The sequence below is a fragment of the Miscanthus floridulus genome, chromosome 5 (genome assembly GCF_019320115.1).
Source record: "Miscanthus floridulus cultivar M001 chromosome 5, ASM1932011v1, whole genome shotgun sequence".
Classification (NCBI taxonomy): domain Eukaryota; kingdom Viridiplantae; phylum Streptophyta; class Magnoliopsida; order Poales; family Poaceae; genus Miscanthus; species Miscanthus floridulus.
In genome coordinates, this window is record NC_089584.1 from 126,115,167 (window position 1) to 126,128,286 (window position 13,120).

Genomic DNA, 13,120 nt, shown 5'->3' on the forward strand with positions numbered 1-13,120 from the left:
CTCAGTTTAAACAATCGTGATATGCCCCGTGGCCGCTGGCAAACCGCCGCGACGTGACTATCACACACAAGAGAGAATCGAGAAAGAGAGGCACAGCTTGAGGAGGAAGATGGTGTTCTTCTCCTCAAATACGAGTTCTCAGTAATAAATTGACTTTACAAACTCACACCCGGCATATAGAGCACTTGCTCATGCTTACAGGCGTTGTCCAATGAGCCACTTGAAACCTACACAATCACAACATGACACCGCCTCCGTTGCCATGTAAGCTCAGCTCCCCCTTGCTTGAGATGTTGCTTGCTCCCAAGCAACCGTGTAGGAAAACGTTTTGTAATGACGTACCAATGCAATCTTCCTAGGAAAACATGGTTATAACCGGCCTTCCCACATGGCCGCTTATAGCAAGAGTCCGAGATACTATTGAGAGGGGAGCATGATCTTGTTGCTGTTATGTCCTTGAGCACCTCATCAAGCTTTAAATTCTCACATTTCATTGCTTTGCTGCCACTAGGGATTTTTGAAAGTTTGTGCAGAAAGTAGAATCGTATTGCTTGTCCGAATCGCTCAGGATTTGGGCAAAGGTCATAACGTCACCTTCGATCCGGTTGATAAAAAACTGGATGTCAGCAACATATACATTGAAACCCAAGGCGGGCAGTTTACTCACTCCTCAAACCACTCCGAAGCCAAATAGTAGATCACAACACGAAGTGCATGACATGAGTTGCATATTGGCACACCAACGAAAGAAAAGAGAGCTATAGACCATCGTGGCAAATATCATATCCGATACCGGACCAATGGATCCTTGAACTGAAGCCGCTGGTTATACACCCTCCACGCATAGTCCTCCAGTAGGAAAGAGTGAAACCTCCATCCATCCTCGTCGTCGGCTCCGGCACCATTTGGCTCGTCTTCGCGGCCTTCTCCGGCGGCACTGGAGAGCGGGACCAAGGGCGAGATGATGTTGTCCAAAGACAGCGTGATTAGGACCGTCAGCGACAGACGGTCAGTCGCGCCATGCTGCGTCTCCATGGGTGCGGCGGATGTGGGGCGAGCCATCCCTCTCACTTTCTTCAACTTGCCATTGCTCCACACCTAGCACGCGAGCCAAAAGGAATCATGGCAACAAAAGATGAGTCCTGCCGCTGCTGTCTGAAGATTGAAGAACAGCTCATATGACACAATGGTGTTCTTGTTTTTTTTTTATGTGTTTGAAAAGCAGAGATGTTTGGCTCTGTTTTGTGTGTGTGTGTGTGTGTGTGTGTGTGTGTGTGTGTGTGTCTTGACGTGTTCCAAACTGGGCGATGATCAGTGAGTGAACCACACCAGCTGATGCTGACATGGGACCTGATTGCCTAACTGGATAAAAAATGAAAACTGAGTGATGATGCTGAATTGCTGATGCGCAACCTACTTTAGAATTTGATGCCGCTGGCCGCTGCATAAACAAAACAGATGCTGGCCATCTCTGCCGCTGGTTCCTGTACGTTCTGTTCCAGTGGCACTACCACCTCTAGCGTGTACCAGAGCACTAAATAAATTGAGGCTTTTACCTGTGTGCCATTAAAAAAGTTTGCAATTATGTATAAGCCATTAAAAAAGTTAAGCTCTCACGAGTGCTATCACTCTAAACTTATTTGCTCTTCAAGTCATTCCATCCGCTTTTCTATCTAACGGTGTCAAACCGACAGGTAAAATGGTCATTTTACAGTGAAGTCCGTTTGTCAGCCACCCAAACTTTCTCTCTCTTCTATTTCCTGTGCACACGAAGGGCCGAGGGAGCTCCGTGCTGCAGCCGGGTTCTCTGCCCTCGTTGTCGTCCCGAGTGCTCCAGATGGTGCGGCCGTAGGCTTGAACGCCAGCTTGACGAGATCAGAGAAGGTGGGGTTGGCTCCCGGCTTGGTGTGGCAGCGAGCCTCAATGGTGCAGGATGCCAAGGCCGAGGTTGACGGAGACGTGGAGACGCCGATGCCCAGAGCGATGAGCCCCGGCTCGCGTCCCCTCAACTGGGGATCACGCGACACGGTGAGCACGAACACGACGACCTCTCGTCGCGGCAGTCTACGGAGGCCGAGCTGACCTCAGCGACGGTAGAGAAGTGCCTCCCGAACGCTTCGATGGTGGCACTGACGGGCTGGTGCGCCCGACCTTGAGCAGCGCTTGCTCGTCGTTGGCCACCACGTCCTCGTACACGGAGATGGTGACCACTTGCTCGCCGTCACAGGCCATGTCGTCGCAGCCCCCTCCTCCATCATGTACGGTCATACGGGTAGGCATGCACGAGAAGGCATCGCGCTGCTGCCCATGCTGCTGACCCCGACGACATCGCGCCGCTGCCAACGTCGTTGCCTAAGCGCATGTTCACTGCTTCACGCTGCCTTGCACCGACGCGGACGCTGCTGAGCATCGCATCGCATCGTGCCCCGACTATGTGGATGGCCCTCCACAGGCGCAGCTGCCAGCTGTGCTCGAGGCGGCCGTCATCTTGCATGCGCCCCACTAGAGCTCGCCACAGCCGCCGTCTCGAGCGCCCAGTGGAGATCGCCCGCGCGCCATGGATGCCGCCTCCCCGCGGGCTCCTCCACTGCGGCGAGCGTACCGCCGACAGTGAGACCCCACCAGTAGGGCGCGTAGGGCAGTGCGAGGCCGGCCTTGGTGGCATCCGCAAGACCGCGACGGCGCGGCGCGGGAGTGTCGAGCTCCGCCCCAGCCGCCGTGGGCGCGCGCGGGGGAGCAGGTCTGCCCTGCCCGCCACGAGCGAGCTCCGCCCGGCCGCCGCGGGCTCGTGCGCACATGGGGGGGGGGGGCTCCGCCCTAGCCGCCACGGGTGCGCGTGGAGGGCAACTCCGCCACGGGCACCGCGAGCGTGGCGCGAGGCTGGCGCACGGCAAGAAGGAAGGTGGATCTGGGTCAGTGACAGCTTGGCCCCACTAGACATAGAGAGAGAAAAGAAAAGCAAGAGGATAGACGAGTGAAGGGTACTTTGGACGTTTACACTGACGAGACCCACATGTAAGGACTGTCGAACAGTGAAAAACAAACAGAACACAGACGGAATAGCTTAGAGTGTAAAGAAGTTAAGAACGATGACACTTGTGGGAGCTCAACTTTTTTAATGGCCCGTGTATAATTACAAACTTTTTTAACGACACACAGATAAAAGCCTCCAATAAATAGCCTCTAAATTTTGACCAGATAAAGATGATATAAGAATAATTACGGTGCTTATGTAATATCTGCTTTCTTCATGGAAGACGCCATTGCGAATTTCAGTTACTAATGTTCATGAAATATCTGGGAGATTTGCAGTTATATAATTAAGTACCTGGGCAATGTCACCGATGGTGACAAGGATCGCGCCGTCGCGGGCGCCCACTGCCGTCCACTCGCCGCCGTCGTTCATGACCCAGCTCAGCGGTGCCTCTTCCTGCCCAGACGCCTCCCACTGGCAGTGAAGCGCCACGACGTACGGGTACGCCTTCTCCTTCCTGACGGCCGGAGGGGCCGTATCGGCGGTGGAGACCCGGGAGGCCCACATCAGGCACCGCGGCTTCCTCCTCCCCTCCGCGAAGGGCTCCTCCGCGAAGCCCGTGTCGGGGCACCCGGAGAGAAGCGCCACTACCCGCATGCCCACGTCCCTCATCCGACGCGCGTACTCCGCCGCAGCCGGGAGCGCGTCCGTGTCCCCCTCGCAGGCGTCGAACACCACGGCGGGATCGTCGGCGCCGCCGCCGTCTGCATCCTGCTCTCCCCCCTCCTCCTCGGAGAAGCCGAGCGTGCGGAGATTCGACTCTAGGCGCGTGGACGCGTCGATTTGAGACAGCTCGGCGAGCGCGGAGGACGGTAGCTCGGAAGGGAGGCCGTGGCCGGCGAGGTGGAAGTAGCCCACGTCGGCGGCGTCGCGGAGCGCGCGCTGATCGGGGGACTCGAGCGAGACCAGAGGCGGAAGCGAGGGCGACGCCTGCGACTGAGCCGCGAGTGGAGACCGTAGCTGCGGCGCCGGCGACAAGAGGAGGAGGCGGTGCAGGAAAGCAGAGAGCGAGGCGTCCGTGGTGCCCCCAGCGGCCGCGGACGACGGCGCCGCGTGGTGGTTCGACGGCGTTGGCGGAGGAGGGCCTGGGAGCGCGCTCCCTCCGGCGGTGGTCCTCGACGTGGCTGTGGCGGCCTCGGGGGACGAAGCGGCCATGGAGACGACCGGAGCGGCGATCGCAGCGCAGGGGTGCTTTGGTGGGAAACGTGTACTGGACACAGGGGTAGTTGGGCGCCGTTTGCTGTCCTGCGAAGGAGGCGGGCCTTTATCCGGGTCGTGTTGGTCTGGTTGTGTGGACCCACCTGATGGCCCAGTGGTGGGCCACTTTTGCGAATTGCGGCGACCTGGACCGGTGAAGCTGGCAAGTGGGCCGGTGCACGGGCACGGCTTTCTGGCCCCCATTTCCATCAAGGCAACAGCTCCCGCCAAATCAGAATCCTGCTGCGCTGCTTCATTCTGCAATAGTTTTTTTTTTTAAGAAAAATCTGAAGGGGGCTTGTTGACCGGAAAAAGTCTACTTAACCCCCACCTTTCATACATGGTCTACTTCACCCCCAAACTATGAAACCGTCTGTTTTACCCCATGAACTTTCCAAAACCGTCTATTTTACCCCCCCCGGGCGGTTTTTGACAGCGGTTTTGACAGCGGTTTGAATTTTCCTTTTTTTATTTTTCGGTGAATCTTTGAAAAATCACAGTAAATCATAGAAAAATCATAAAATAAAAAATCTAATTTTGTTGGACTCCACATGAGTAGATCTACATAGTGAATATATAATACGGTATGCTTTAGTACAAAATTTTTACTGTAGCCTTAGATTAATTGGAAAATCTAATTTTGTCTGTAATTAATTGGAATAATTCATAGCTGCAGCTTCTATGGTCCAATTGTGGTGAAATTTTTATGGTACGCTAATTATTGTATGCTTGAACTATAGTAAAAATTTCATACTCATTGGACTATGTATAACTTAGTTATAGATAAATTCTAATTAATTACAGACAAAATTGGATTTTCCAATTAATCTAAAGCTAAAAAAAAATTATACTAAAGCATACCGTATTATATATTCACTGTGTAGATCTACTCATGTGGAGTCCAATAAAATTAAATTTTTCATTTTATGATTTTTCTATGATTTTTCAAAAATTCACCGGAAATAAATAAATAAAAAAAGCGAACCTACCAGCAAACCCACCGTTACTGTAGCAGACGCGCGGTTACTGTAGCAAACCGCCGCTGAAAACCGCCCAGGGGGTAAAATAGACGATTTTAGAAAGTTCAGGGGGTAAAACATACGGTTTCATAGTTGGGGGTGAAGTAGACCAAGTATGAAAGGTGGGGTTTAAGTAGATTTTTCCCTTGTTGGCCCCTACACTTAAAGTAGGATTAACGCAAGCTTTTGACACTGTTGAAGGATCTGAGTAGACATGCGTGATGACATCTGATAAGTGAGGCTGTGTTTAGTTCGCGAATTTTGGAAATTTGGCTACTGTAACACTTTCGTTTTTATTTGGCAATTATTGTTCAATCATGGACTAATTAGGCTCAAAACGTTCGTCTCGTAATTTCCAACCAAATTGTGCAATTAGTTTTTTTCGTCTACATTTAATGCACCATGCACGTATCGCAAGATTCGATGTGATGACGACTATAGTATTTTTTGGGAAAAGTTTTTAAAAACTAAACCAGCACTGAGAGGAATAACTGCATGAAAGCATCCGTTTGCGTGAACCGTCGAGACCTGACCTCAGTGATGACTTCAGATTTAAGCCGCCGTGCTGCGCCGGGAACCTCTAGTTGCATTTGCTGGCTCACGTTAATAAGGAAAATAATGAGAGGGTTAGCTGCTAAAAGCCTAAAACCATCATTTGTTAGTAGAGGAGCTCACAGAACCATTAGTTATCGGTATCATTTTTGCTCCATGACTCTATCCATCAGCATTCGTGGATCGCTTGGTGGTGGTGGCATCCGTTGAACGGAGAGCGCACGAGGCATGGAAATTTCGCTGCCTTCCATGTGCACGTACGGAGTACCTACGAGTTACGACACGGCACGCTTCTGTGGCGTTTTAGTTAAATTAATTAATTACTCTCTTATGGGAGTTAGGACAGATGCATGGCACTCTCCGATGCCCACCAGAGTCAGGCTAAGAGCATGGCTAATAAGCCAGCCGACTGCCGACTGAGAGATTGTGCCATGTCATATATAGTAAGTAATACAGCTTGCACATATAATGGACTAGCTATCCAGATCGGCTGTAAGGAATATTTAAGTATTTATTGTTTGTATGCCCGGCGTATGGGATCAGGAGAGAGGTAGACGAAGGCTGGCTGCGGACTTCTTTTGTCTCGGTACCTGCGTTTTAGCCCGGCGAAGAACCAAGCGCCCGCCCAACTCTCTCTCTCCTTTTCTCTCTCCGCCAGCTCAGACTTTTATGACGTGGACAGGCATTCAGCCGGCTGAGTAAGCATTACTATACTTGCTCTAATAATACTGGCGGCCGCTGGCTGTAAGGTTTTCTTTATAGCTTTTTTTTAGCCTACTTGTATAGTAGTTAGTTCTTCACTTTTAATATATGGTCCACTTGTCTCTCTCACAGAGTTTTTTGGTTCTGGTGCCTAAGCCGTCTGTAAGCTTACGGGCCGCCTCTCCTCTCTCTCCTTTCATCTCTCCTCCACGTCAACATTTAATCAGCTTACAACTCGCTTCTTTTCTCTCTTTCACCTCAGCATTTAACTAGCTTAACGCAGAGAAAGCCGATCAAGCATCTGAACATGCAACCCAAAAAATTCAATCATAGGTCCGTAGGCTCGCCTTTCGTGTTTCTTTTTTGTTGCCAGCATGCTTAGAATATGGATACGTGTGCTTGGGCCATGTCAACTTAGTGCCTTGTCAAGTTGTCAGGGATCATGTTCAGTGATGTCGAGTGCTTTATTATTGGACAGAAGACAGTCCATGTGTGCCTATCGTTTAGTCGACGCCTAAAGAAAACGGGGAAAAAAAGGGTTTCTGAGTGTCCTTTGCGTGATTAGATGAGCGATTTTTCTCAGAATCGCGTAGCCGGTCGCGATCGTGACGGATTTCCAAGCTTCGAACCGAAAGCAATGGCAAAAAAAAAAAAAAAAAAAAAAAAAAAAAAAAAAAAAAAAAAAAAAAAAACCGGTTACAGCTCCTGAAACATCCTCCAGGAAACAAGTTTGTCTGTAGCTGTAGCTGTAGCGATCGGACGATGCGGAATTCCAGTTTGTCAACAAAAAAAAAAAAAAATGCGTGTGTGGTTGGAGCTAGTAGACGTTGAGCGTCTCTGTGTTTCCAGTCGTCAGGATTTGTCATGCGAAAAGCGAGGGGTACCATCTAATCGGCTAATCCTGTTTCAAATAACGTAGTATATTCTTTCTCGTAGTGTCGTATACGTACTCGGTCGGTAAAAATGAGACCGTGCGCTATGCAGTGTGCTTCTGCAGCCTCACCACACTCTCAAGTCTCTAGAGATGGTGAATCCGTTTCAAATTATAGTTCGTTTGATTTTTTAAATTCAAGTTTAACTATTCGTCTTATTCGAAAATTTGTGCTAAATATCACTTCTTTTGCTGTGGCTCGCTTTATTAACAAAAGTTCTTCAAGAATGACTTAAATTTGACTATGTTTGTATAATTTTTTGAATAAGACGAGCGGTTAAATTTGAGGTCAAAAAATCAAACGAATTATAATCTAGAATAGAGGGAGTACACTAGAGAGACTGATTTTTTTTTTTTGAGAAATATCAGAGAGACTGATGCGGCTATAACTTGCGATTACTTTGGGCTGAAATTTCATTAGGAAAAAGGAAGCCCAAGAAAAATCAGTAAGTTGTTAGCACCAAGGCCCAAAGATATTGGAGTTGGGGAGACACGCTGAGAGTTAGTCCAAGACGAATTAAGTCTTAGACGGGGCTCATGACCAAGGCCTGCACGGCCCAAGCTCCGAGTCAGACATTCAGGCCGAGCAAGACTGATGGAACTCTGTTTCACTTGTCTGATCACGGGTATTTCCCCTTTTTCTCACCCAATATAGTATTCTTAGTATTTATAGGAGGAAACAAACGGAGCTTTCACATTAAATCTCAAGGTCTATAAATCACCACATTAGTCAGAGGGGGAAAAAATCAAAATGTCCGTATCAATATATTGATAAATTAGCCACCACTATCGTTATGCAAATAATTAACCCAAAATGCTACTCCCTCCGTTCTAAATTATAAGTCGTTTTGACTTTTTTGGTACATAGATTTTGCTATATATCTAGATATAACGTATGTTTAGATATATAGTAAAATAGATATACCAAAAAATCAAAACGACTTATAATTTGGAACGAATGGAGTATCTATATCCTCCCTCTATCCTAAAATAAATAAATTTATAAAAAAATTCATATAGATTAAGGACGTTGGCAAAAGATACATGTGCCCTCATCTCCTTTCTTTTCTCGAAGAGTATCTTCTGGATTTGGCAGTTATCACTTGCACTAAGATTTTGTACGTGCTCCATATTTTTATATAATGTTATATTTTAGGATAAATTTTAAACCACCGAAAGTTATTTATTTTGGGTTGGAGTGAGTATTTTGTATCTATAAGCATCCATTATATATCTATATCTATCTATCAATCCATCCATCCATCCATCTACTAATCAATGAAATTCTCACACTAGCCATAGAAGAACAAAACATCTAGCCATTAATTTTTGTGATATTGAATTATAGCAGCTCGGATTTAACTAGAGAGGCCATCTATTTGTTCCATGTCACATGTATAATTTAAAGCTAATCATTGTTCAAGAAAAAAAATTGCCGCATACGCTACTACACAAAACCACATTTATTAAAAAAAGTGTTAACATTTACAAAATCAAAGAGGTAAACTATGAAACCACATTTCATAAGATATCTAACGACACTAATTTTATTTTGTAAATATTATTATTGTTTCTAAAAAAAACCTTGATCAAACTTGACTTAAACAGCTCAAGACCCCTTATATTTCATCAGCATGGAGCTGAGAATAAATAAATACAAGCAGACATTATTGACATTTGCCAAATTCAATTTCTAGAAATTTATTGAGTTGCGCACATTCATTGCCACAAATTACATTAAACATATACGAACGTGTTTCTTGCCTTTAAAATAACATCTCAACAATTTTCATTTTTTTTACGCCAAAATATGAACCAGCAATAATTTAATAGCTCAAATTTTGAGTCATAAATAACCAAACCACACATGGGTCGACGGCTTGGTTGTTGACCTGTGTGGGAAATTGGGGATCACATCCTCACAGGAAAAGTGGTGCTAAAAGCGGCAAACCAGATGCATCGGTGAGCACAGTGAAGGACAGGAAAATTGGCACGCACGGTTGTTGCCCCAGCTTCGAATGCTTCATGACCTTGATGTTTGATATGATCCATGCACGCATATCGCATGGGCATGACCGTGACCACGGACCAGAACTTCACGGGCACCCAAAGTACCAAACCGCGCATGACGTCATGAGGCTGAACCTGAAGCCAGCACCAACTGGCAGCTGCGTACCAACGGGACCGGACCAATCGCAATCCTGCTGCAGTGCTGCTGCTACCCGCAAACCTACGCAGGCAGCCAAAGTGTCTGCTGAAACCTATGCGAGGGCCGAGGAGCAGGGAGTCGACCGACGGCTGAAACCCATGCGACGGCCAAAGTGTCTGCTGAAACCTATGCGACGGCCGAGAAACCGTCTATTCTTGCATTTTTCTGGCAGATGATGAAGGCTAATCATGGGCATGCTTCGTGCATCCAGGTCCAGCCCCGTGGGCCGTGGTCCAGGGCTGCTTGCCGCCCGCATGGCGGCGGAGGCGGCCGCGTGCCCGCGTCGCCTGCCGAAGCAGGACGCGCGAACGGAGTTGTTTTTGTCCACGAGACCACGATCAGGCTTCACCCCGGGATAGCAACAAGCGCAGGTAGCCAGTTCCTGTTGCGTCCGTCAACAGCTGGTCCATCGTCGTGACGGTGAGCTCGTGATTTGCCGGCCTCAGGCTCTGCTTTGTGCCGTGATGGCTACATGGCACATTCCAAAACGGAAAAAATTATCGCAAGTTATATCCGGCAAAAAGGAAGATTGGAAGTCCTGTTGTGCACTTGTGCTGCGCGGAATCTTCTTGACTGAGCATTTTGTTCTCACGCTCGGTTGGATCAAACATCCGAGACAAGTCTGCACATACGTACATATGGTCTTTGATACGGTAGTAGTAGTCCACTACTGCTCCATAAACAGTCACGAAATGCTCTCAAAACTAACATAGCACGTTCAGGTTAAGCTGAGGAAAAATACCGGACCGAGAGAGAAAAAAAAAAAGAGGAGCAATGAAGATTCCTCACGATTCCATTTGATTAGTGGCGTTTGCTGCAGCAGTCGCTCTCTGATTTGAACCGAGCCAACCAACTCTGCAGGTTGCGTCCACGGGCAAGCCCCCAAATCAACGACCGAAACCAAACAAATCGTCTGAATGCAGGCCGGGCTTCCAGGACAAGCTTCGATCTATTAAAAGTCTATAAAACCAAATAAAGCTGCACTGCCGTTGCAGGAACATCGCTGTTATAGGCTGTGGAGGTTTTGGACGATGCAAATGATCTTCTGGTAGGTGGCCAAATAGCTTCCATGAACAGCCAAAAATAATGCCGTTTGGATCGCAGTGGGTCACATGACGCGAGGAACAGGCGGCACAAAATGTGTAAATGTCAAATCTCTCTGGCGAGAGAGGTCACTGTGACTGGCCTGCAACGCAACAGGCTTGTCACTGGGGGAGGGTGTACCACTACTACTGTACTGTGAGGCAGGCCAATGAGATTTGACAGGAGTTCAGCTAGCGTTAGATCCCTCGAAGCGTTGCGGTCCAATGAAACGTAGGCGTGGAACTTCCAGCAGCAAGCTTTGGTTAGGCGGTGTTTGTTACCTAGAGGTTGTCATCGATGTTTAGACACATGCATGAATTATTAAATATAGATTAATTATGAAACTAATTGTATAGTTTGCGACTAATTTACGAGACAAATCTTTTAAGCTTAATTAGTCCATGTTTTGACAATGTGGCGCTACAGTAAAGCTACGGTAAACATGTGCTGATGATGAATTAATTATGCTTACAAAATTCGCCTCGTGGAGTACCGACGGATTATGTAATTTGTTTTTTTATAAGTATCCGAGCACCCCATGCAACATCCTCCCGACGCATCTCCTAAATTTTAATCACCGGATCAAACACCACCTTAGTCGGTTCAGAGTGTTCGATCAGCTAGCTGCTATTCCCTGTACTACTAGTCTACTACCTCCCTTTTGTCTGAAAAATGTCATTTACCTGAAGTCCTGAACCGAACAAGGAGAGAGCGAGGAACACCGATCGGTCTATCAGAAACCACGGACGGAACGGAAGAAGACGAGCAGAAGCAGAGGAAAAAATGCTTATTGCTTAGGGCACATCCCTTTCTCTTTCTCCGGTACCACAGCCAAAGCGACGCCCCATGGCTATGGCCTACTACGGGGGTGTGGTGCTGCCTTGCTGTCGAAAAGGATGCCGCAACCGCGCACGCACTTCGATTTCAGCTAATGTCGCATGAGTCCAGTCCAGTCGTGAATGAATATGAATCTACGTCGCTCGAATGCTTGTTTCCCCCTCGAATTCGCTTTCTTATGGTTGTGGCTGCCTTTTGCGTAGCCAGCCTGCGCTGCGAAGCACCCGCGAGTTGGTCGTGCAACGAGCCAATGGCAGTGCTCTGGAATCTGGACAGACATGGTGTGTGTTCGCTGAAGCATGCATGCCCCGGGTTTCAGGACTGACGAGCAAACACGTTTCCTGAGGGTGAGGGGAACAGAGACAAATGGAGATTATTGGCACACAGGGAGCACTAATTGGCACATTGGGAGCACTAATGCTCGCAGCATATACTAATGTACCGTTACATGATTGGACAGCAACCGTTTTCTTTCGGGATTAATTGGCACTTGGTGGTGGTAGATGGCACAACGGTATCTTCCATGCCTCACAAGAGAAGCGACAGGGCAGCGGGGAATCACAAGCAATTCTCATTCCATTATCGCTTAAGACTTAGTGGCAATACCTAAGTTGCAGAAATGTGGTTAAGTGAAGCACAATAGCACAATGCTACAGAAGTTGAAGCAGCTGAAATGCCAACCGGTGTGACTTTTCTTATGCAAATGGAGTGCTCCCGTGGTCATATAAGGAGAACTGAAGTGAGCCTGTCATGTATATTAACATCTAGAATACCTGATAGGATCAAGAATCAGGGAATTTACGTTGAGCATATAATGGAATAGTAAGCCACACATGTTTTTTTTATTGCACGTCATGAAGTAAGCTGTAACAATAGGGGCCTGTTCGGTTACTCTGGATTCCACCAGGAATCAATCCGGATGATCAAAACTTATATAAACCTATGCAAGCAAACCAGACAAGAATAGTTCCAGGTCACAATACTCCTGCAACCGAACGGGCCCTAAAGGGTTTCGATCCTATTTGGTGCGAGAGGATCAAATCATTTGTACAAGGAGGTGATGTTGAGATAAATGTAAATGATTAATTGGGTCATATTTTCATACCAAGGGCCTAAAACAAGGTGATCCACTATCCCCTGTACTAGTAGGTTGGCAATCATTTTGTCTAGAGCTAAGGATGGTGGTTAAATGAAAGGGGTAATGCCTTGTTTAATTGAAGATGGCTTCACTATTTTCCAATATGCAGATGTACAGTATTTTTATGGATCATGATATTGAACATGCAAAGAACAGAAAGCTACTAGTATATAATTTTGAATAATTGTCTTATCTTAAAATTAACTTTCATAGAAATGAAATATTCTACTCTGGGAAGGCAAGAGACTGTGAGTCATAATATTCATAATAATTTGGCTGCAAAATACTCTTTTATCCTTTTCGCTATTTGGGTGTTCCATTGCACCGTAGGAAAGCCAACAACAATGATTGGAAGACCAGTGAAAGTGCATCTAGCTAAGTTAGTTATAGATGGCTTGAGTAGCACTCCTCAACTCCT

General features: G+C 47.2%; 1 protein-coding gene across 2 annotated transcripts; it reads right to left on the minus strand.

The window, feature by feature from the left end:
• Positions 1–208: 208 nt before the first annotated feature.
• Positions 209–4,267, minus strand: LOC136453484 (2-oxoglutarate-dependent dioxygenase DAO-like). Of its 2 annotated transcripts, none has more exons than XM_066454046.1 (2): positions 3,329–4,267; positions 209–1,098 (listed from the first exon to the last, which is right to left on the minus strand). In XM_066454046.1, exons 1-2 carry the CDS (start codon positions 4,187–4,189, stop codon positions 781–783), a joined length of 1,179 nt encoding a protein of 392 aa, XP_066310143.1. In that variant the 5' UTR covers positions 4,190–4,267; the 3' UTR covers positions 209–780. The 2 variants fall into 2 exon arrangements, with proteins under 2 accessions (XP_066310143.1, XP_066310144.1); XM_066454047.1 differs by lacking the exon at positions 209–1,098 and adding an exon at positions 1,117–1,556.
• Positions 4,268–13,120: the final 8,853 nt, after the last annotated feature.

What these genes read in the sequence shown, in the direction of transcription:
- LOC136453484 (XM_066454046.1), bottom strand. Translation starts at nt 4,189, where the DNA reads ATGGCCGCTTCGTCCCCCGAGGCCGCCACAGCCACGTCGAGGACCACC. An exon ending in CCATCGGTGACATTGCCCAG is followed by an intron (nt 1,099 to 3,328) that starts GTACTTAATTAT and finishes CTCGCGTGCTAG; the next exon opens with GTGTGGAGCAATGGCAAGTT.